The sequence below is a fragment of the Chrysemys picta genome, chromosome 4, assembly GCF_011386835.1.
Source record: "Chrysemys picta bellii isolate R12L10 chromosome 4, ASM1138683v2, whole genome shotgun sequence".
Taxonomy (NCBI): Eukaryota; Metazoa; Chordata; order Testudines; family Emydidae; genus Chrysemys; species Chrysemys picta.
Genome location: NC_088794.1, coordinates 122,106,171 through 122,132,074, shown reverse-complemented (window position 1 = coordinate 122,132,074; position 25,904 = coordinate 122,106,171). Strand labels below are relative to the sequence as shown.

Genomic DNA, 25,904 nt, shown 5'->3' with positions numbered 1-25,904 from the left:
GATTTAAGAAAAATATCAATAGGAGACTCATGCTAAAATTGTGAGAGTTGGCAACAATGAAGATGGGAAAAACCTTGTTAGGTCATCTAGCTCTTCTCTAAGGGGCCAGTGCAGGATTGTTCCCTACTGTACATTCATACAGGATATTATTCCCTGAACTTTTTTCTAGGCCCCAATCCTGACAACTCCATGACTGACTTTAGTGGAAGCAGGATCAGATTTCTACCGGGCAAAGTTCTCTTACTCATGATCTGTCAGGGAAGGGTTCATGTTCTTACTTGGCACATAGAACAAAATCTCCAAATCCAAGCATTCAAGTCATTAACTACTTAATCCTTAGCCACAAATAAATGATTAAAGCAGTAGATCCAGAATACCTAGGTAAAAAGCTCTTAAGCCAATGTCCACAACACAGTGTGTATCCTTTTAGTAACAATATTTTACATTTCACCCTTTTGCCCTGCCCTAACCTGCTTGCCCATCAGTGGGCAAGCAGGTTAACTCTCATCGAGTGCAGGGCCGTCTCCAGCGTTTTTGCCACCCCAAGCAGCGAGGGGGAGAAAAAAAAAAAAAAAGCCGTGATCGGCCGCAGCTCCACCGCGCCACTTTCTTCTTCGGTGGCAGGTCCTTCCCTCCAAGAGGGACTGAGGGACCCGCCGCGGATTGCCGCCGAAGAGCCCGACGTGCCGCCCCTTCCCCTTGGCTGTCCCAAGCATCTGCTTGCTGGGCTTGTGCCTGGAGCCGGCCCTGATCGAGTGTTGTTAGAAGCCTCATGTGCAAGCACCTCTGTACTAATGAAAAGCCTGGCTATTCTGTTCATGTAAGTGCAGAAGGATTTCCAAGGCTTGACTCTCGTAGATGGCTCTTTCAGAGGTTAATGGCAGTGCAGAAGCAGACATTTATTGCAGCTGGTAACATTAGTGTCTGCTGCTTGTTTTACTCTAAAGCTTATCCAAACAAACAGGATCTTGCCTTCCCCACTGGCATCCTCTCACTGGGAAAAGGCCTGTGTCAAAACACACACTTTCCTTTGAGGGCTGCATTTTTGCCAGTAGTGTGTGTGTGGGAATGGAGATTCATCATTGCTTTTAATGAGGCAGATTAATTTGCCTTCAATATGATTTAACAAACATTGCCCTGGGAGAGGTCCATTTTGATAGTGGTTTATTTTGAAATAATACAATAAAACAATAAGGGATTAAAGGACAGGGATTTTGTTTTGCATTTGCTAATACACATTCCCCTGTTCTTGTGCACTACGTTTGTCTTATAATAAAATAATAGTATTGCAGAGCCGCTTGTGAAATGAATTGATTTATTCCCATGCAGTCAACCAAACACATTATAAGTAGAGCTGGTAGCAACACCTATGTTGAGCTTTCTTGACATTACAAGACCATATTTTCAGTTGCTTATAACTTTGCCAGCCTTAAATTGTTGAGGCTGAAATTTTCGATATGGAATAGCTGCCTCACACTGAACTTTTTTGGGAAGTGTCCCCTAAAATGGGTGAGCTCTATCCAAGAATGAAGTGAGGGGAAAAATACATTTTTTTTCTTTTCTATTTTTAAAAAGACGAAACAACCCATGCCCCCAGCATTCTTACAGTGGTTTCATTGAGAAGCTCTGGCCTCTCCCTGCTTTGAAGCAGGGACTTGAAATTAGTCAGGATGAGTTGCCCTGGTGTCGGGGATATGCCTTGTGCTGTCTCCGTGAAAATCCACTCATATTTGATCAAGTTATAAGCCTTTGAAATTGCAGTTCATACATGCTCAGCAGAGCCTTGATAGGTTCTGGCAGCTGAATTTTTTGATTCCATCTGCTTGGGTATGATCCATCCCTTTATAAATCCTGTTTGCTGACTGGACTGCGCCAGTGTCACTCCGGTCCAGGGCTGCAGAGGCTGAGTAGGATGTTCTTTGTAATTGCTCCTCGTGACTGCAAGGGGCCACTGTGATGTCGGGCACCAGAACTGAGAGCTGGGATAATGGACCAAGCTTTCGAGCCACACAGAGCTCTTCTTCAGATCCTTCAAGCTCTGTGTTGCTCGAAGGCTTATCTCTCTCACCAACAGAAGTTGGTCCAATAGAACATATTATCTCACCCACCTTGTCTCTCTAATATCCTGGGACTGACACAGCTACAACTACACTGCATATAGCTGGGAAAACATATCTCTTGTACTCTCAATGCTCCCCTGATGGCATCCAGAGAACTAAGGTCAATGGGACCTGTGCTCTGGATATAAAAATGCTGAGTACTCTGAAAAAATCAGGCCCTTGGCTTCTCGGATGGGGAACTTGAAATTAGTTGACATTTTTGCCCTTACTTTCTGTGCCTCCATTCCCCATGTGTAAATGGGGATAAAGCCACAGCACCTTACAGGGGTGTTGTGAAGATAAATTCTTTGATGGTTATATAGGACTCAGATTCTATGATCAGAGCACCAGAGAAAAAAACCATGGGGAAATTAATAATTCTGTATCCAGAACAGGGTGTGCTGAAAGTAGTACATGGGACCAGACACTGAATGATGAAGCTAAAGAGAACTATTGAATGGCTACCCATTCAATGAGCACCACTGTCCTATACACTGAATGAGATCCTATGTAAAAAGCAGTATGTGCTCATGTAATCTAAGACTGTATCATAATACATATGCACAGGCAACCTTAAGTCAGGCACTTCCTAGCTGATTTTTATATCTGTTAGATGGATTCATGTAGATCAGAGGTTCCCAAACTGTGGGGTGCGCCCCCTCCAGGTGGCATGGAGGAACATTCAGGGGGGCATGGCTGGGTCTGGGCCAGCCCCCATGTCAGGGTGGGGAGGAAGTGGCACCCAGCCCTGCTCCACCACCAGCTCTGCTCCAGCCCCACCTCCAGTCATGCCCGCTCCGCTCCTAGCCGCGGCCCTGGTTCCTGGTCCTGTGCTCGTCTCCGCTCCCAGCCTGGTCCCAACCCCCAGCCTCAGACCCCGGCCAGAGCTCCACTCCCAGCCCTGCCCTCAGACTTGGATTGCAAACGCAGCCTTGGCCCCAGCCACGGCCCCAGCTGTGCCCCCAGCCTTGGCTCCCTTACCCCTATTCATGGCTCCGCTCCTGGAGGGCGTGGACCAGGGTAAGGGGGGGGCATGACCCTAAAAAGTTTGGGGACCACTGGTTTAGATCATCCATCAGTGAGACATCAAATAGCTCAGCTGAGATAGTTTTATTAAGTCATATTGTTCTAACTAAAGACAGCTTAGCACAAATACAGAAAGGGGGAGGTCAAGATTGCTCTAATTTACTCTGCCGGGGATGCAAGTTGCAGTGGTCACTGTTCCAAATTGGTCATAATTTCATGTTTTATTTTTGGTTTTTATACTCTACATTTACTTCTTTCTATAATGTGCAGTTAGCTACACACCTAGCACCATCCAATCACCATCTAATGTCATCCTTGCATTCAATAGTCTAGAGTCTAGACAGCATTGGTTCCATTATGCCTAATACACTCCAAGTTTCCAATTTATAAAATATCATAACAGCTGTGGCCTATTCAACAACCACACTATATTGTGTGGCTAGCTGTATAAAACCTTTTAACCAATTGTTTCATTTTGCCCTTTGCAGTTGGAACACCGTGTACCTCTGCAAGACTTATTCCTTTCTTGTGGTTTTATAGTCGAGCCAATCACAAGCACAAAACCAAAACTTAAACTGCTGTAAAAATCAGTTATGCCATAGATCCCCTTCCATTTCTTTTAGGCCTGGGTACCTGTTGCATAAGTTTAATATGCTCAAAGCCAAATATATCTTTTGTTTCTCTTGACACAGCCGTGAGGGACGCTGGGAGCTTTCCATATGGCAACATTCCTTTCAAATGACATGTAAAAACCTCATGGCCAGTTTCTGTTACTAAAGATCCCATGTCACCTTTTTGGATAAATGAGGGTGTATATCTTAATTTCCCAGCTAAATTCCAGTTTGGGTAATTGTGTGGTAATTGGGTAATGGAATTTGCTGTTTCAAGTGGGTATGGAATTTTTCACTTTCCTAAACTGTTTTGTAGTGCTGCTGTGTATTGTTAAACTATCTCTCCATTTCATTCCAGAGGTGATTGTATTTTAGTAAAACTCAGCATTTTTACAGCCCTTTATATACTGAAAGTACCATGCCGGCACTAATTCTCACAACATCCTCGTGAGGTAGAAGAGCAAGCAGCATTATTATTCCCATTTTACAGATGGGAAACTGAGACTAAAAGGTGAAATGACTTGCCCCAAAATATAGGGAGGTTGCAGCAGAGCTGGGATTAGAATTCAGGATTTTGACTCCCCACATTATGTTCATGCCAACAAATCCTTGGGTTGTGGGGGAAAGTAGAGGGGGTATTAGTGACAGAAAAGCTGCTTTCCTTCTGATTCCTGGATGCAAGCTGGTTTCGTGTGCTAGCTCAGTATTAAACTTATATGTGAAGAGAATTACGTTCAGTAGGTTTCTGTAGTGTGTTGGTCATTCTACAGGCTGAGGAACCATCCCCAAAGTAATGCTTAAGCAAGTACCTGTTTTAGGACAATTTGATTTTTAGTAGACAGCAATTTCTGTAAATTATTCTGTACCCACAAATTGTTCTTCTGCTGGGAGAGAATTGTAACCCATTGTCTAGTTAATGGTATAATCACGCTGGTATGTTCAAATTGTTTGTAGTCAGACACTTCACCTTCCCCCTAGATGCAGTAAACATCTAAGTATAGTCCTCAATTTGAAGAGGCTAAGATACTTGGAGGGTAAAGTCAGCCTTGGTTTAGCACCAGAGGCTATATTTTTGTCATCTAGTTTCATTTCATTTGTGACTTAAACCAGTGGTCTTCCAGGGTATACGGTACACCAATTCATCGAGATATTTGCCTAGTTTTCCAGCAGGCTACATAAAAATCACTAGCAAAGTTACAAACTAAAATGTTATACAGACAATGACTTATTTATACTGCTCTGTATACTATACACTGAAATGTAAGTACAACATTTATATTCCATTTGATTTATTATTGTATGGTAAAAATGAGAGAGAGTCAGCAATTTTTCAGTAGTAGTCTACTGTGACACTTTTTGTATTTGTCTGATTTTTATAAGTAGGTATTTAAGTGAGGTGAAACTTGGGGTACGCAAGACAAATCAGAATCCTGAAAGGGGTACACTAGTCTGGAAAGGTTAAGAGACACTGAAAAACCAATGAGGTCTCAAAGTGATTATGGAGTAATAATAGTGGCACCATAGTTAAGGTTGCAGCAGAGGTTCTGTTTAAAATGAATGTAGCATCTAAAACCCATATGGTATCCTATGTATATAGTCAAATCAGCTTGACAAGTAGCATGCCAGTTCAATAGGGTGACCAGACAGCAAGTGTGAAAAATCAGGACGGGGGTGGGGGGTAATAGGAGCCTATATAAGAAAAAGACCCCAAAATCGGGACTGTCCCTATAAAATCGGGACATCTGGTCACCCTACAGTTCAAGGGCCTAGGTAGCCCTATTCTGAGGGCTTAAGCAGGACTTGCGTGACACATAGGCTTTGTGTTGACTCTCTGCATGGTGGTGAATTTCACCCTTCACGAGCAGTAAATGTCTGGCACAGAACATTGGATGAAGCATGTTTCCTGCTAAAATCTTTAAAACTCTCAGGATTCACGAACATTTTCACAAAAACCCGGTGGCTTTCTGAGTAATTATGAATCATATGGTCCCACAAATCCTAGTAAATCAAACTCAGCCTTTTGATTTGTCAAGATGTTTGAAAAGAAATGTTTTACTATTTTACCAGGTCTAATTCTAACCACTTCTGGTCACTAATGACTCCATAATAATAGTATCAGAGGGGTAACCGTGTTAGTCTGAATCTGTAAAAAACAACAGAGGGTCCTGTGGCACCTTTAAGACTAACAGAAGTATTGGGAGCATAAGCTTTTGTGGGTAAGAACCTCACTTCTTCAGATGCAAGTGAAGAAGTGAGATTCTTACCCACGAAAGCTTATGCTCCCAATACTTCTGTTAGTCTTAAAAGTGCCACAGGACCCTCTGTTGCTTCTTCCATAATAATAATTCATAATTATGTCAGAATAGGATGCTAATTCCAGTGTTCCGACAAAACTCCATTTTGCGTGATCTGCATTCTGCCAGTTTAAAATCCCTGTTGGTGTTCTAATTGGATAAACTCTTCTCCAGTTTTTTCCTAAATTGTTACATCAGCTGGTGTGTCCTTAGAAGCAATGGGTGAAATGATCTCTGTGAATAATTTGTATGAATATGTGAAATGCTGATGGATCCTTTGAGGGAAGGTGTCCCTTCAGATTGAGATTATCATTACAACGTAACAAGGTTCTTCTGTGTATCTTGGACATAATACTTTATGTATCTGCAAATATAATTTTGTAAAGATCCCAGCTATGCTTTCAATTGGAGATTTTAATTTTTAATGAGGTTTGGAAGGATTAAATTTTGTATTGGTAAATGTTGATAAAGATTGATTTTACCATACATACACAATCTGATGAAAATTAGAATTTTACAGATAGGCAAAGTTTAAAAAAAAAAGCAGTTTGAGAACTTAACATTTGATTTAAGGATATTTACTTTGTATATTTTGACATATGATGTTGACAACTTGTGTTTTAAAGGACTTTTTGAATGTCCATGTCTATTGTCATGAAGTAATTATTTCCTGTAACCATGAAAATGTTTTTGGATGTTCTTCTACATTTTCAAATATATTGATTTCAATTACAATGCAAAATACAAAGATTATAGTGCTCACTTTATATTATAATTTTATTACAAATATTTGCACTGTAAGAAAGATAAACAAAAGAAATAGTATTTTTCAATTCACCTCATACAAGCCCATTCAGTCCTACTTCTTCTTCAGCCAATCACTAAGACAAACAACTTTGTGTACATTTACAGGAGATGAAGCTGTCCGCTTCTTATTTACAATGTCACCTGAAAGTGAGAAAAGGCGTCCACAAGGCACTGTTGTAGGTTGGCGTTGCAAGGTATTCACATTCCAGATATGATAAACATGCCTCTTCATGCTTCGCCTTGTAGGCTCTAAAGTTTTACATTGCTTTGTTTTTGAGTGCAGTTATGTAAAGAAATATCTACATTTGTACATTGCATTTTCACGATAAAGAGATTGCACTACAGTACTTGTATGAGGTGAATTGTAAAATACACCTGTACCTCGATATAACGCGACCCGATATAACACAAATTCTGATATAACACGATAAAGCAGTGCTCCGGGGGGACGGGGCTATGCACTCCGGCGGATGAAAGCAAGTTCAATATAACGCGGTTTCACCTATAACGCGGTAAGATTTTTTTGCTCCCGAGGACAGCGTTATATCAAGGTCGAGATGTACTATTTCTTTTGTTTATTATTTTTACAGTGCAAATATTTGTAATAAAAATATAAAGTGAGCACTGTGTACTTTGTATTCTGCATTGTAATTGAAATAAATATATTTGAAAATGTAGAAAAACACCCAAAATACTTATAATTAATTTAAATTTGTATTCTATTGTTTAACAGTGTGATTAAAACTGCAATTAATTGCAAGTATTTTTTAACCTTGCAGTTAATTGCAATTATTTTTTAATCGTTTGACAGCCTATATATATAAATAAATATATATATACAAAAAAATTAAAAAATCTATTTCTACCAAACCTATTTTTAACATCCTTTGTTTTGCATTTCAGTGGTTGTTCCCTCAGCCATGTCAGCTTGTGAGCCCAAGACTAACGGGCACCATCCAGCTCCACGACTCTCTGTTTCTTCCCGAACCACTGTGGTCGCCACCATGGAAACCACCTCCCAGGGCTCGCAGACAGTCATGAAGTGGAAAACAGTGGTGGCCATCTTTGTTGTGGTTGTAGCTTACCTGGTAACTGGAGGTCTTGTCTTCCGTGCCCTGGAGCAGCCTTTTGAAAGCAGCCAGAAAAATACAATAGCCTCAGAGAAGGCGGATTTCCTTCGGGAGCACGTTTGTGTGACCCCAATGGAGCTGGAGACTCTGATTCAGGTGAGATATGAGGAAGACAGCAACTCATGGTGGAGGAGGAAATATATATAAATTTTTTTTTGAGCCTCTTCCTGGAAGTTCTGAGAAATGAGCTTAGTATTTCATTGCTAAGTCCCAATCACAGGGTGACTGGATGTCTCAGGGGGATTGGCAATGAGGTAGGGAGCCTTCCAGCTTGAAGTCCCTGGTTTGAATCTAACCCAAATGGGTAGTGACAGAAGTTATCAGCTGAGAGCTGTTTGGTGGCCTGTGTGAAATGAATTGGTCTCATTCTAGGTTCCACTCAAGAAGTGTCAGTATTGCCAACGTTCACCATCCCAACTGGCAGCCTCAACAGAGGGGTCAAAGACCAAATGGGTATAAGGACTTGATAATCCTCTTTCTGTTCTTTAGGTGGTGCCTCCCAGTCAAGATATTGTGAAAAGGTCTGCATTGCTGCTGGCTGTGCAGTACATGTTCCTGTTTGCAGTGCTTTTAATCTGGCAGCTTTCACCAATGCTGAATTCACATTAAAGCATCTAGGAGCTACTTCATTTATTTGTTGTTAGGCCTGTGCACACTAATGTAAGAGCATTTCCTGCTGGCTTGACTGACAAAGCTGGGGTTCGTTAATAAGATGGCCATTCATTTAATAAATGAATCCTACACAAAAAGTCCAGAATTCTTGTAGTGAAAATCTGTTTTGATGAGGAAGATTAGAATTTCGCTTCAGAAGAGTGACAACACTTGCTCTATTCTACAGTAGTGTCGAGGGGGCCATATTCAGTGCTGGTGTGGATCATCTGAAGTCAGTGAAGGTACACTAGGGTTGAATTTGGCCTGATGTGTTTGGCATTTCAGTCTGAGAATGTTCTATCCCCATTTACTGGGAGCAGCTCAAATTGCAGCACTGAACCTCAATATTGAGGTACATGAGTGAGCTTTATTGATGAGGTCTGCAGTGCATAAGTATTCACACACTAAAGCATAGCTCCCAACATTTCAAGTAGCTAAAGTGGGACACAATGCTGCTCATGTCTGGCTCCTCTCCCGCTCCATAGCTAGAGAGAGAGGTGTGTATGGACCAAATTTGATTGGCATTGCAATTTAGCACACTTTGTTGCGGTGCCACACAAATTTGGCCGGTGGGCCCCTCCATCTGCATCTATGGAGGGGCAGATGGGCCAGTCCTGAGTGGTGCTGCAATCCCATGTGCCAGGTCACAATGCCACTTGATTTGGGGGCCCTCTCCAACAGGGAAACTGGAGACTCCAGCCTCCCATCCCAGGTGACCCTGAATTTAGAAATGTTCGCTTCAACTGAGGCAGGAGGTTTTGGCGGTCAAAATGGGATAGTACTGCAAAACCTGGGACTGTTGGGAGGTCTGCTAAAGTCCTTTCCTAACATTCATTAGGCTCAGTGCAAAACCTGTGATGAATTTCGTGGAGCACAGCCTCTTTTTAGTTGTCCAAAGTTCTGACCTGGAGTCTGGAGAGAATGTCCCCAAAACATTGTAGATGGAAGTCCAGATCTATTCTCGAATGCAGTACAAAATGTTTTCAAGCAAACTTGAAACTATTTTATACTCACCTGGATTGGAGTTTTGTGACGGGTCCAGAACTGAAGCAAGAGGCTTGCTTAGGTTCACAAAACTTTTGCATGAAGTTGGACCCAATTCCTCCTGCCTGGTTAAACTGTTGAGAATCTCACAACTCTATAGGTCACAAGAGGAAACTATACTTATTTTAATTAGGACTGTCAAGTGATTAAAAAAATTAATCACGATTAATTGTGCTGTTAAACGACAATAGAATACCATTAAATATTTTTGGATGTTTACTACATTTTCAAATATATTAATTTAAATTACAACACAGAATACAAAGTGTACAGTGCTCACTTTATAATTTTTATTACAAATATATTTGCACTGTAAAAAAAGAGTATTTTTTAATTCACCTCATACAAGTACTGTAGTGCAATCTCTTTATCGTGAAAGTTGACTTACAAATGTAGAATTATGTAAAAAAAAACCTGCATTCAAAAATAAAACAGTGCACAACTTTACAGCCTACAAGTCCACTCAGTTCTACTTCTTGTTCAGCCAATCACTCAGACAAACAAAGGTTTGGTTACTATTTGCAGGAGATAATGCTGCCTGCCTCTTATTTAGAATGCCAACTGAAAGTGAGAACAGGCGTTCGCATGGCACTGTTGTAGCTGGTGTTGCAGGATATTTACGTGCCAGATGCACTAAAGATTCATACATCCATTCATGCTTCAGCCACCATTCCAGAGGACATGCTTCCGTGCTGCTGATGGGTCCTGTTTGATAATGATTCAAAAATATGTGAAGTTCTTGTTTTTCTAACAAACACTTTCCCCTGCCTATTAGGAATTCTATCTCAACAGGATGCTAAAGAGTGCAACATCAGGATATTTCTTAATATCATGTACTCTGAACCAGGTTTCAGTTTTCAAGTGTACACAACATTTCATCCTTTCTTTTACCTCAAAGGTGGTGGCCTTTATCTCATATCCAGGCAGGTTGTGTCACTGCAAGTCAGATATTCTGAACAAATCTTCTCTCTCATGAATTCAGTTTGTCCTCAGGCATTTCACTGGCTAACTGGGAATCATTTCTAAATAGTAAATTAAACCGGTTTAGCAGTTTGACATACTGAATGGCTTAAGGCCAGGTAGTGTAAAATATTAAAATGTATTTTGTCAATAAAGAATAATTTCTATTTGATTCTTATGAGTGACTAGGAATAGGTAAACATGGCTCACAACTGTGGTGAAATACAATGATACATTATAAACTGCACTTGTAACTGAGCTGAGTGTAAGAGCACAACACAGTGTTTCAGATTATTGTCAAGGGGTTAACATTTTTGCTTTCTACCTTTTATGTTGATTTTAAAAAGTGACATCTTCCCTAGCTGGCACAATGGATTACTGCATTGCACCAAGTGCTGGCCCGTCTGAAAGACCATGAGATTAGAATAATGGGGTAATCTCCTTGGGTCTTGGCGATGTTACATGTTTTCATCGCAAAGCTACACCTAGGGGCAATATTTATTAGATATTTATTCAATTGGAGTCCACGGGTCGGCAACCTTTCAGAAGTGGTGTGCCGAGTCTTCATTTATTCACTCTAATTTAAGGTTTCGCGTGCCAGTACTACATTTTAACGTTTTTAGAAGGTCTCTTTCTATAAGTCCATAATATATAACTAAACTATTGTTGTATGTAAAGTAAATAAGATTTTTAAAATGTTTAAGGAGCTTCATTTAAAATTAAATTAAAATGCAGAGCCCCCTGGACCGGTGGCCGGGACCCGGGCAGTGTGAGTGCCACTGAAAATCAGCTTGCGTGCCACCTTCGGCACACGTGCCATAGGTTGCCTACCCCTGAATTAGACTAACTTATATTGTGTTAGATGAATGCATAGAGCATACTCCCCAGAGTTACAATGAGGACTCAGCTCTGAGCTACTGGAGTGCATTCTCATGGAACAGATCCAATAGGGGAATGAAAGGGAGACTTTAACCATAGGCCAGGGTCTATGCTCTTTCAAGCTGGAGTAGCCTTTGTTAGAAGGGGGCAGTAAGGAGAGGTTGTAAAGAGGAGATGAAGCCTGTGATGAGTTTGCAAGGTCAAACTTCTGACCTGAGCCCTAGGTCCTATGTCTCCTGGAAGGGTCTTGCCTTGGGGAGACAAAGCATAGAAGGAAGACACATGGTAGCTGCGTGAGTCTAGGAGAACCTCGGTGTGCTGAAAGGTGGTCTCCATACCGATCCCCTCTTCTGCCTTCCAAAAACATTTGTATAATTGGCACAAACACTACTGGTTTTATTGCGAGTGACCAGAGATGATCCCAGGCTGTGAAGTTTAGATGTGCAGGTGCTCAGAAACGACTGATAAGTGCAGTATAAATGTCTAGATAGAGGGGAATCCAGATCCAAATAGCCTCAAAGTTTATGCCTGGTCAGATATAGGGCTTTTGTTTCAACTGTTGTAGAGACAGGCCCTGTCCATGAAATTCAGGGAAAGATGTGAACTTCTCAAAGTTTATGTTTGCCAATGGAGTTCAGTTCAGGCCCATCTCAACTACTGGTGCCTGCTGCGGTACAGGGTACAGAACAGTTTCTACTAGCAATAACTACATTGTCTCACTGCACATCTGGTGTTATTCCAGTTTGCCTGAAGTGAAAGTTTGTAGTTTTGTCAGCACCCATCTGCTTCTTAAGATAAATTTAAAAATTTGATGAATATACTGCAGTGAAAATAACTCATTAATTAGTGTTTCATGCAATCTATGACCTGGCTTCAATGATATTATGAACTATTGTAAATATAGAGGAGTGAGGGATGGACAAAACCAGCTATGCACCAGTTTTTAATTGCAGCCCTTTTGGATGAGGGGACTTTCATCAGATTGATCTGAAATTGAATTTTGAGAGGAAAAAAAGAAAGAAAAAGGTCTGATATAATAAAAAGAAAACAGACCTGACTGCCTCCTTTGTGTTTAGCTCTCTGATTCCCGTTTGGCCAAAGTGTTGTAAGATTCAACAAAGGATTAGACAATTATTTTAATAAAAATAAGATCCACAGTTATACTTGCTAAGGTACAATTACCAGGATTACTCATCCTAATGGTTCAGGGATAAGATGATCAGTACCCTCTCTTTATAGTGTTATAGCTGACTGTAGCAGCTCTACCCAGGATGGTAACAGGAAATAGTATGAGAACAGAGAGTTGGTAAGGAGGGAGGCTAGTCAGTAGTTACTGTCTGGGGCTCAACTATTTGCACTGCTAATGCTGTCAACCCCTGAGGTGTGCTTTGAGTTTTTTCCCTAAAGAGCAGAATTAGTAAAGAAACTTTAGACGCTGTGGCCTAGATCCATAAGAGTCCTTAGGTGTTGCAAGGCTGAGTGTTGCAATGCCTAAATTTTAGGCACTTAGAAAATCACAGGAACAAAACTATGATCCAGAAAACTTGGCTAGGCTCCCTATATAATGAATGGGGAGAGAGAAGCACCATAGAATGCGATCCACAAAAGCCATCATGGTAGGCAGGAAGCCACCTAAGATAGTCCATGGGACATGCTTACAACAGCAGGGGTGTTATGCCCCACCGCTCTCAGAGAGAGAGGCACCTATCTCTGCTTGGCAGTCCATGAATGGGAACCCATCTCCTGGAGTCAGGTGGCTTAGGTTCCTAACCAGTTTCTTGCAGGAATGCATTAGACAGCCACCTCACTCAATGCAAAAAATATAGTGAAGGAGGAGGTGGAAGTGACTGGAGCAGGGGACTAGGCCCTGGGTCACCCACCTCTCTGGTGGATGCCCAACTGAACACTGAACTATAGACTCATTTTCTCTCTTTCATTATTTAGCCACAGTGAAATAGCTTCAACAGGAATGATTAGAGGAGTCCTGTGTCAGAATATCCCACAGCTCAGTGGTTTGTACATGTGCCTCAGAGGAGAGAGAGCCCAGTTCAAACTCCTTTCTACCCTGCTAACAGAGAGGCAGAAATTGTATCTGGATCTTCCCCATTGCAGGTGTAGTTCCTAACCCCTGGGTTATAAGTGAAACTGTTTCCATATTTTGAATGATCCCTGATTCAGTAGGCAGCCTTTGAACCCACCTACTGGATCAGGCCCCACACGCAAGTTAGATGGCTGAATGCTGATCTTCCCTGTTTGTGAATTGCTCTGGGGCTTAGGCAGGAGATAGGCACCAAGACACCTAGAGGGAGTGTAGTGGGCGGACTGCCCCACTCCCTGAGAGTATGGGCTGCGGCAGGCCAGTGGGCTTGTGCAGACGCACAGCCAATGGGAGAAGGGCATAGTGGGAGCCAATCAGGGCCCAGGTTGGAGACAGCCAATCAGGGCCAGGCTCAGCCCTATAAGAAGGCTGCCCAGGAAGGGAGCAGGTAGTCTGTCCCAGGCCTTTGACAGGGGAAGGTCTGTCTCCAGAGTAGGTAGACTAGCTCCGTGGATAGTGCAGTGCTGGCCAGGCTCGGGGAGCAAAAAGAGAGCTCTAGCCTGAGGCCTGCAGGCCCTGAAGGGAAGGGCCTAGTGGATGCAAGGGGCCATAGGGGAAACGGCCCAGGGAAGTAGACAGAAGGAGGGGAGAGAAGGAGGACAGCGAGGCTGCCGCCAGAGGGTCCCAGGGTTGGGACCCAGAGTAGAGGGTGGGCCTGGGTTCACCCCCCTTCTCCCCTTGCAGTACACCCAGCCATTGGCTGTAGGGAGTGGCCATTACAGACCATGCCAGGTCCCTGACAGAAGGGATTAGACTGTGGGGTGTGTGGTTGACCACGGTGGCTGGACATAGAGACTGCTGATTGACCCTCCCCCCCCGGAAGGGGGTGTGGAAGGACTAAGGGGCACTGCCACAGGGCAGTGGTCCTGAAGAGGACGCTGTGAGTTGGTCAGTGACGTGGGCTCAGAGCCCAACTGAGAGCAAGACAATGGGCGGGATACCACCGAGAGGGGACGCTCCACTGGACTGAGCTAATTCCTGGAGTAACCAGTAGGAGGTGCCCTGGTGGTGAGTCCCAACCTTGTTACAGGGCAGCAGCGGTGGGCATTCCTGGAGACTGAAACCAAGGGACTTTTACTCTGAAAATGTAGGCACTGACAGGGTTCGGCAGGAGTTTTGTGGATTGCAGCAGAGTAAAAACTGGGACTTAGGTGCCTGAGCCTTGGACTAAGTCTGGGATGTAGGCCCTGAAATACCTTTATAGATCTGAGCCTACCTGCCTGACCGGAGCACTGTTATAAGCCAACCGGCCTGTGCTGGCCCTTTGACAATAGACCAAAGATAAATTGGATGACTTGAATAAGATGGAAGAAAAAAGCCCTAAACAGAGCAGAAAGAGGGACTTTTGAACAAAATACTGAAGGAGGTGTGGAAAGACTGGCTGTACAGTATAGAAAAGCAATTGTAAACTTCTGAGAGTTGACTCTCTTGTGCATCCTGTTTATGGAAGCTATTTTCTCTACATGTCCTCATCTCCTCTCTGTTCCTATTCTTCACTTTTTAAATGATAAACTTTAGGGGAGACAAAAAGAAAACTATTAGATTTATCCAAATGACATGTGATCCATTTTCTATAGGAGTATGGGGACAACATTCAGATAGATTTATAATATTAGATTCTAAGTAGTGCTTGGGTTGTGAATTCTTGCAGGGAACATGATGTCTGGTGGCTAAAACACAGGATCAGAAAGCAGGAGATTTAAATTTAATTCCTGTTTCTATCACTGATCTCCATTTCCTTGGGAAAAGTCAAACATTTTTGTCCTGCAGTCTCCCTTTCTGTAAAATGTATGTAACAACACAGGGGGCTGTGAGGTTCAGTTCATAAAAATTTGTCAAAAAAGCACTTTGAAATTCTCAAATAGAAGATGCTGTAGAAGTGCAGTGTACTAGCAGCCAGAGTCAGCCTCTGGTTGGAGGGCCCAGAAAAGTAACCAGGAATGTCATCTTTCATTCTAAAAGAAAGGAACTTTCTAAAACTTTTTTCCTTGTGAGGAGTCTTGAAAACGTAGCCAGTGAAAACTGGTGATTGAGACAGCAAACTTGGAACTGATTGTTCCTGAAGATCAGACTCCTTACGCTTGAAGTTTGGGCTGGCCTTAAAGTGCTCTGCACTTCTGATAATCAAGCCACTTACGGTATCTGGGTGTCTAAAATATGGCCTTGAGGCCCAACTTTAGGCATACGTTTTTGAATATCTTGACTTTTGGCTCTAACTTCTCTATGCATCAGTTTCCACATAGCTAAAATAGGGATAATAATTGTCTATTTCCCCAGGGGATTATAGTAATTTATTAGTTAATGTTGTAAAAGACTATATAAATCCTAAACTCGCCCAGCTGTCCACAATGTTTCAATGGTTGGTGATCTTACAGGTCCCAGATCAGCAGCTTATTTGGGTGATTGTCCATTGCAAAGCTTTTCTAAATGTTGGCCACACCTGGATGCCATTCCTGCAGCAGCAGAGCTATAACACTTATATCTATTTTAAAAATTCTTAATTAGTTTTTAAATGTCATTTTTTCATTTTCACAGAGTGAATACTTTAACAGTGATACCCCAACATGAGGTGTGGCAGGGTTATAATTTTTTCATTGTATTGTATTGCAGTCAAGATAAAGCACCTATAGAAAGAATATATTACGTGAGAAACAATCATTAGGATCAGGAGAATGAGATTTCCAGGAACTCATTTTATTTTACATTTTGAATGACCATATCTTAAAGAGGAGCAGCTACTTGGTCGTAAGTATCAGGAAAGACCAGGGCCGGTGCAACCCATTTGGTGACCTAGGCGGTTGCCTAGGGCACTAACATTTGGGGGCCGGTGACCACGGCAGCCGGACCTTCCGCCGCCTCTGTTGGGGGCAGCATTTCAGGGGCGGGACCTTCTGCCGCCTCTGTCGGGGGTGGCAATTCGGGGGTGGGACCTTCTGCCACCTAGGACGGCAAAAAAGCTGGCAGCGCTCCTGGGAAAGACTAATATCTACTTAAAAAAAAATCCGTTAGATCTCATTTTCCTTGAGATGCTTGTGGAATGGCAGCCATACAATATCGATATCACCTTGTGTCATTAGTTCTTGTATCCTGGTAACTTTTCCATTAGTAGCTCTTCCTAAATCCTCTCAGGTTTTTTCTAGTCTAAGAACAACTTTGTTTCCATGTGGCTGTAATTTCACATAGCTGAAACCTAACAGATTAGAGATCATCTGACATTCTGTTAATTATACTTCCCAGTAGCTGAAAGGTCCAGCAAATTAAACTATGAATCACACGGAAGTTTATTCCCAGTTACATCCTCTCTTAGTTTAAGGATGGCTTCCTGAAATAAGTTGATCTATGGGGGACTCCAGAAGATGTGTGGGAGACTGCAGGTGATACCACATAGGGCCTGAATGTCCTTTCACTTATCCCGGAGTAAGACCGGAAGAACTCCAATAGCCTATGGAGTTACACCTGTATAAAACCAAGATGAGAGGAGAACCAGGCTCATAGTCTCCACCAGCTATCACAGGCGTTCTAGTGCAGCTACTGAAGAAATGCATGCTGAGACAATGTCCTCTTGTACTTAATCATTGACAGATCATGTCCACATTGGGGACACAATCATCGACAGGGTGAGCAATGCACCGGGGGTATGTATCCCACAGTGCAGTGTTGTGGGAAGGAAGAGCTGATCGCTGCATATTTTGGGATTCTCTCACAGCCCCCCTCAGCTGCCGAGAGCATCATCATCATGAGTAGCTCTGGGAGCTCGCCATGTTGAGGGATGGCAAAGCAGCACAGCAATCTGTCCCCCTCCCCCTGCAGCAGTCTGTCCCCCTGCTGCTGTGTTCCTAGTGCCGGGCAGAACAGGAGCATTCCAATGATTTGCTCTTTGTTTGTTCCCCAAAGGGAGCAGCACAGATACTTCCCAGAGCTTTGAAAGAGATGGGGCGCATGCCTGCAGAGCAGCAGAGATCAAAACACTGAGCAGAGCAATCAGGACAGGCATTGTGGGATACTGACAAAACAATCAGCAATGTCTACACTGGCTCTTTGTTGACAATAAAGGAAGGGGAAAAGACAAGTCTTTTGTAGGGATGGAAGTTTTTTGTCTCCAAACCTGGATGTTTTTCAGGACAAAAGTTCCATTGCAGTGTGTACGCTCTAGCAGTTTTCAGAGTAGCAGCCGTGTTAATCTGTATCCGCAAAAAGAAGAACAGGAGTACTTGTGGCACCTTAGAGACTAACAAATTTATTAGAGCATAAGCTTTCGTGGACTACAGCCCACTTCTTCAGATGCATATGTGGGCTGTAGTCCACGAAAGCTTATGCTCTAATAAATTTGTTAGTCTCTAAGGTGCCACAAGTACTCCTGTTCTTCTTCTTGCAGTTTTGTCACCAAAAACTGCCTTTTGGTGACAAAACTTGCCAGTGTAGACAAGCCCTCGGGTTGAAGATAAAAGTGAAAGCTCATAAAAGGTGCTCATTGCCACAATGATCGTGCTCATTCCATTTTGTTTTAAAATAAATTCATATAGTGAAATTGTAGCTGGAAAGAAAGTCAAGTTGGAGGTCAGCAAAGGAGGGTCGGTTGTACTTGCTCTACGGTACTTGGGTGAAAACCTGATCAATAACCAACTTTTATTGATGTCAACATAGCCAGGATGTCACCCCTGGGCTTTTCCTCTGCCTAAGCATTGCAGGTTCTTGGTTGGGCATGATATCCATAGAGCGCCATGCAGCATGCCAACTCAGTAACCTTCAAGGAAAAGTCTGATTATGAATGGGGCCTTAGCCTGTCATTCTGTTTCAGCTTCACTTGGCTGCTCCCCTGGGGTTGCATGCTGGGAATTCATGAGACAGATTTGAAATATGCAGTAGAGATGATGGAGAAGCTGATTGAAGCAAAAATACAGAATTTATATGGAAAAACTTGGGCTAATGAATTCCCACTCTCATAAGACAATCAGGAAATGACAATATTAATATTTCACTTATATGGCACCTTTCAACTAAGAATCACAAAGCACTTTACATGCACTGGACAAAATTACTGAGCTCTCTGGCTGTTCTGCCTGAGTGAAGACCCATTGATTTGGCCCATTGATTACTATTTTTAGTACAATGGGCCTGATTCTTACATACACTATGCCCCCTTAGACTCTGTCAGTGTAAAGGGCCCTTAAATTGGGTGGACATTTCATTTATGTTCACTTTAAGTTCCCTTTACATGGCTAGAGCAGTATAAAAGACCCTCAGTGTAAATGAGAATCAGGCCTTATGCATGACAGTGTTTTTTTATGCTTTTTCCCGAATTACTGTTTTGTACATTGTTAAACAGCTGCCACTTGCAACAAGGGTGGCAGAACTTCTCTGATGGGTCACATCATTTATAGCAGGATGACTTGGGCATCATCTTCATCTCCAGCACTGCTCCATTTCTCTTGACTTCCCTCATTGCTATGATGCAAGGTTATGCTCCTAGCTTATAAAAATGACACTACTTAGCTCTTTTATTGCACTTTTCAAGAGGAAAATGACTTGCCTAAAGTCACTGGCAGAGCCAGGTATAGAAGTCAGCTCTCTTGAGACTTAGTCCAGTGCTCTAGTCACTAGGTCACCATGCCTAGGATAGTGGATAGTAGTCTTGGATTAAAGGGATTATTTTTCTTATTTGGTTAGAAAAAACCCAAGCAACCACAAATACAGTAAATTTAAAATATGTTTTTGTATTTCATAGAGAGAATTATAAGTATGATTGCATGTAAGGCAGATTTTTTTCCCCCTAATAGATCAGCTCTTGTATAGAGGCATTTTAAAGAAGTAGCTACTGTAGTTAGTATAAATCTAATACTTCATTCATTTTAAATTGTCAATTAACAAGTTTAGACTCAAAATTAGATGAAAGTTTGTAACTATCAGAGGAGTGAAGTTCTGGAACAGCCTTCCAAGGGGAGCAGTGGGGGGCAAAAACCCTAACTGGCTTCAAGACTGAGCTCGATAAGTTTATGGAGGGGATGGTATGAAGGGACTGCCTACAATGGCATGTGGCCCATCGGCGACTGCCCGTAGCAAAAATCTCCAATGACTGGAGACAGGACACTAGATGGGGAGGGCTCTGTTACTACAGAGAATTCTTTCCCTGGTATCTGCCTGGTGGGTCTTGCCAACATGCTCAGGGTCTAACTGATCACTATATTTGGGGTCAGGAAGGAATTTTCTTCAGAGTCAGATTGGCAGACACCCTGGGGTTTTTCGCCTTCCTCTGCAGCATGGGGCCTGGGTCACTTGCAGCTATAAACTAGTGTAAATGGTGAATTCTCTGTAACTTGAAGTCTTTAGACTTGAGGACTTCAGTAACTCAGCCACAGGTTAAGGGTCTATTTCAGGAATGGATGGGTGAGGTTCTGTGGCCTGCATTGTGCAGGAGGTCAGACTAGATGATCATGATGGCCCCTTCTGACCTTAGTCTATGAGTAATCTATGCTGGGATTCTTGTTCTATTTAAGTGTATTTTTGTACTGGGCTAAAGCTTCACAAGACAATTATATTGTCTTTATTATCTATTTATTTAATGAAATAACAGTGCAAAATTCCACCGCTTTGTTCAGAGACTCCAAGCATCAATTCACTTGGGATGTATGACGTGGTTTACAATTTAGCAAGACTCTTCTGATGCTAATGTCTGAGGCTTAATCCCACTGCATATTTGGTCCTTGTCAGGTTGATATGATTCTCTTGCTCCCTAATAAAATAGTCAATGTCACATCCTACCAGAAGCTATGAGGCATGACGTTATCTCTGCTGTATAAAGCACGCAGTCATCATTAGGTCCGTAGACAGCACTATTACTATTATTTGGATGCATTCGTGATTTGGCCCATGAAAAGCAATCATTGAATTGAAGTTGAGATAAATTGTTTTTCAGGCAAAAATTAGAGCATGGTAATTAATGTGGCCATAGCTCCAGAAGCTGAACTGACAATTAAGGATGTGAAATTCAAAGAAAGAATTTATATAGGAAATGTAGGAATGCAAGAGGAAAGCATTGTAGACTAAGTTAAAACAGTGTATTAATCTTCTACATATCATTTTGTTTATGTAGTGTCCAATGTGTGTTGGATGCTTTATGGGCAAAGACCAGGTCCTCATCCCTAAGAACTTAACATTTAAATAGAAACATAATAGGACAAGAGAATACAAAAATAAAGGGAGCTGGTAGGTAAGTGAAGGACAAGAGTTACAATTATAAGGTCATGAGTTGGCTTTGATTCTATGCACATCCTGTTTCTTGTTTTACTGGGTTGGTTAAGGTAGAACTGGCAAACAAATAGATTGTCTAAAAAAAATGTTGGCAACTTAATGAGTCTTCAGAACATTATTGTAGGACTGGGAATAAAAGTGAATCTACAGCAAGCATCCCTTAACAATCACTGAAGGGGGAAAAAAACAAGGAGAGGAAGAGTCTAAAGAAGAGTTATCTTCCTAATGAGAAGTCATTATAATAGAGAAACAAATGCAGCAGGAACATCCTTTTGTCTGCTTGATGATAGGAATCCATTTGGAGGAGAATGATGGTGAGGGAGGCAGTGACAATAAAGTTAAACACAATCCTTGGAAGGGATTTAATAGAACTGGAAAGGAAGGAAAAAAGTGGAAGAGTGATATTTTTGACTTTCTCCTCCCTCCCCAAATTTCTGCCCTTGGATACATTTGGGCTGCTTCCACTGAATAACCCTCCAAATGCTGAAGAGGGTTTGTGTGTTGTATTTGTCCTCTGTTGATAAGGAAAACATTTTTTCTTGGTTTTGGACTCTTTTGAAGAAGCAAAAGGAGCTAGAACACTAGCTGAGCCAAATAATAGCACTTCCCTCCAAGGAACCCAGAACCAGTCCTCATGACATCCTAGTCTACTTATCCCTTGCCTTCAAATCAACAGTTCATAGCACCACCTCCTAGCTGTGCTGCTGCCTATGGGCTTGTATTCATTAGACTTTTTTAAATCTCAAATTGATTGGCAATTATATGAAGGCAGTTAACATATTTATAAAGACTAGTGTGCACAAACATGTTTACAAATGTTTGTAGCCTAGATCAAATGTTGGTGTGGCACAGCAATACTCTAGTGATGAGTGTCACAGAAACGTCTATAAATAAATCTCCCCAGAGCTTTCCCACATAATAACAGGAAAAGAAAACCAAATATCAATAATGATTAGACTGCATAGTGGGCCCAGGTAATTCTGTAAGGCACCCCTGGAACAATGATGAACAGGGTATAAATAGAGGGCAATCTGTATGCCTCATCAGAGCCATTTACAATACAGGATGATAGAAAAGTGAGTATGCAGTCTGCGAGGGGATGTGGTGTGTGCTATTATGAAAATGAAACCAGGGAAAGAACTAGGATATTTAACGTACCAGCAGAACTGCTAAAAGTGGTTGATGACTGTGGTATTGATCTCATGTGGAAAAAATTGCGATGACATATGGATGACTAGAAATTGGCCAGACAACTGGATGAAGGAAATCTTTCTGCCCTTATCAAAGAACACGGATATAACAGAGTACCGTACCTTCAGACCATCTCCTTGATATCATACATGAGTAAAGTATTGCTCTACATAATTCAGGGTGGCATGAAGTGAATTATAGAAGCAGATCTACCACCACCAGCTGGTTTCAGAGAGGGACATGATTTAATCATGACTATCTGTGTCAGGCACTATGAGTCTTGAATCCAGACCCAGGGGGTGGCCAAACAAGAGCCTTCCCCTCTGCTTTACCTCACAGCAAGGCCAGATGAGGGAACTGTAGCTGATACCTCACTGCCAGAGGCTACACCTGTTGACTCAGCAGGGTCAGGTGACTAGCAGCAGGCTTCTGATTGGATACCACCATGCACAAAGCTTCCTGGTTTTGTCCCACTGTTTGCCTGAGAAACTAGTTGCTAGGTCTGCTGCTGACTAGACCCCTGAGACCAAATTCCTGCCTCCTTGCCTGGTTTCTGCTCTTTGCTCCTGTATTGCTCCTTGTTCTTGGTTCCTGCTTCCTAATCCTAATTCTAGAGACTGACTGTGGTTTAACCCTTGGCATTACTTCTGACTGTGATTGTGGCTTAATCCTTGGCATGTCTACTGACTCTGACACTGGCACTGACCCCTGATTTGGCTTCACTCTGGCTTTCACCTTTGATGTGACTTCTGACAGTGACCCTGACTCCGCCCCTGTCTCTGACCACTAGGTCAGAGCAGCCTATTATGGGCAATGACAATCTGTCATATCACTGAAAAATGTAGAGTATAATCTCCCCATTAATTATGTTTCATTGACTACTTCAAATCATCTGATCCCTCAGACATGACCATCTCTAGGGGATACTAGCAGATGTGGCGATGCTAAACATTTAATAGAACTCATCAAAATTCTCTACTGTTAACAACAGAGTACATTGTGAACAGCAGCAGGTGACAGTGAGTGGTTGGGCCAGGTGTGGGACAAGGCTGTACTTTGTGCCTAGGTCTTTTCAACACGTATGCAGAATTTATCACTTGACAAGCCTTGGAAGGTTTCTATAAAGTGAATGGAGCTGACGTTTCCTTTGGTGGACACCTCTTAACTGGCCTCAGATTTGCTGAGGATGTGACGCTCTTTGCTATAACCATTGATGCAATGCAGTGAATGTTGGAGTCTGTAAAAACAGTTAGTGAGGATATGGACTATCCCTGAACATGGCAAAACAAAATGCATGTACATTGATACAATCAATAAAAACAGGATGAAAGTAGACATCACAATCAATGGTCAAGCTGTAGAGGAGGTATATGAATGTATTTATCTGGGATCATACATATCCAACCAAAGAAGCTGTTCCCTAGTCTTCTTCAGATCTCTTTGGATGGCTTACCCAGCCATGGCCTCCCTTACGAAAGTATGGAAAAACGGTGACAGCTGGAAATGTATGAAAGTTCGACTGGTGAAAGCTGCTTCTTTTTCCATAGTGACTTAGGGATGTGAATTCTGGGAAACGAATGCTGCTGAGAAGAGGAAATGTGAAGCCTTTTGAGATATGCAAGAGTTCCCCAGCAGCACATCTTCTGGATGGGAAAGACGATGAACACTTAGGTTAGAAATATTATTGGAGAGACGTGGACTCTGCTCTTGGAAATCAACAGACACAAACTTAAGTACTTTGGTCACATGATCAGGCATAGAGGTGGAAATAACTTTCTCAAAGTTGTCATGGAACGAATAGTGGTGGATCATCATAGTAGTAAGTGATGAATAGGAGGTGTGCAGCATATCAGTGGGAGGTCAGCTGTAAAGTTAGTGATGGATCAAAAAGGCTTCTGAAAATTCTTCTGAGGTCACCAGGATTTAGACATGAATAAATGGACTTTACTTATTCTTTTGCAGGTGAGGAAACTGAAGTATAGATAGGTTAAATTAGTATCCCAAGCAAACAACTGCACCCAGTTCTCCTAATGTCCAGCCGTGTGCTCTGAACACTTGACAGTGAATCCTATCTAATATCCATCACCACTCTTAAAATTCATAGACCATGTGAGAAAAAGCTATTTCAGTTACCCTTCCAGCCAGTGTATTCCCATATAGTTGTAATATAAGCCAGGTTGCTGAGTGAGGTCATCCCATCACCACCACATCAGTTGTGCCCTTGAACAGCTTTTGCTGTTGTATGTATCTGAATTTCTGTAAAGACACAGCTGTGCTAAATATCTTAGTCCTGAAATGCCTTAATCCTTGTCTTGAAATGTCTCTTCTGATTTTGGAGAAGTGCTTTGTACTGGTGCCTTATAGGCCAGGAGTAAAAAGCATAATTCCACAAGGACCTGGAGCCAAGTTTAGATCTGTGAATAAATGGTGAATGTTTTTCTGTAAAATTGTGTGAATATTTTCAGCTTTGTTGCAGGCATTTTCCTCCCCCTCTAATTTGGCTTTTGAGCAAAGGTTTTGAGCACATGGAATATTTACATTGGAAAAAAAGAACATTGAAAATCTGAACTTCTAAGCCACCTACCACTCTGAAGGGGCCTATTTTCAAATGAAAAGCCATTGAAGACTGATACCTTTATTTTGCCAACATGGGACCTTTTTTCAAGTCTATAAGAAATTAAGAGAAACCTTTTTACTGTATGAGTACTTTCTTTAGAGGTAGAAAATGGTTACAAAAAGTGTAAATGTTTCAAATGGAGTTTAAAGACTTAAATGGCTTGGATTCTGGGTACTTTGGGGACCCACTCTTTCCTTGTGGGACACTACAGCAATTGAGATCCATTGAGGCATTTGAGCTAGAATCCCTAGCTTAAATGGGAAGGGGTTGCTGACAGAGCCGCCTTAGTGAGGGGCCAGGGCTGGCCCACAACATTTTGGCACCTGAGGCGGGGAGCTCAAATGATGCCTCCACGCCCCCTCGCTTGGGCCAAAACTTTGAAAGGTCTCAATTCTGCCTTCTTCCTGTTCTACTCCTCTCATGGTACTGCTCTGCTACCTACCCCAATAAAGGAGAACTAACAACTTAAAATGCCTTGTTCAAAAATTTTAAGTAACACTTAACTTTCAAACTCCTGAACAGCAAATGTAACTTTTCTTGTCTGCATAGTAAACACTGGCATTTTTATGTGTTTGAATAACCAAAGTGGTGCTTTCCGTGCCTTCTTGGTTGCAAAGATTTGAACTGCTTCCTGCTGAAGGTCTACAGTCTGGGCCAGCTCATGCTCTATTGAGATGGTTGCAAGGCCGACCAGCCTCTCCTGTGTCATTGTGGAGCGTAGATGTGTTTTTATTAACTTCAGCTTGGAAAAGCTGCATTCTCCACTGGCAACTGTTACAGGAAGTGTTAGATGTATGCGCAGAGCAACAAAAGCATTTGGAAAGAGGGTGTTCATCTTATTTGTGCACATATATTCCAGAACAGCCTTCGGAGTTGATCCTGCTGAAATGTATTTTAAAAGGGCTTTCAGTTTATTACCTAAATCACTTGCATCAATATCACTCATGTCATCATGTATCAACACTGTCTCTAGTTCCCTGCATTGCTGGTGTAGGTTTTCAGGTATAGTGAGGAGTTTTGGAATATCCTACAACATCCCAAATATACTACTGTGTTCCTTGAGCTGCATGAAACGTTCTTCAACTAACTGTATTGCACAATCTAGCACCTGGTTAAAGAATTCAACTTTGAATTGTTGTTTGGGGTCTCTTATGGGATTATCCCATGCCTTGTAATCAAAATGTCATCTTCTTTGGTGACTCTTGTATTCTTGAATGGGTGGGAATATAGCTTCAGTGTGAAGTTCCTC

The 25,904-nt window shown here is 42.1% G+C and overlaps 1 protein-coding gene across 1 annotated transcript in view; it reads left to right on the top strand.

Moving 5' to 3' along the window:
* KCNK10 (potassium two pore domain channel subfamily K member 10) overlaps positions 1 to 25,904 on the top strand; it is a 100,873-nt gene that overhangs the window by 31,793 nt on the left and 43,176 nt on the right. Inside the window, exon 2 of the mRNA XM_005285359.5 lies at positions 7,741 to 8,063. Within this exon, the coding sequence (XP_005285416.1) occupies positions 7,741 to 8,063 (323 nt within the window). The remainder of the gene's footprint in view (positions 1 to 7,740; positions 8,064 to 25,904) is intronic.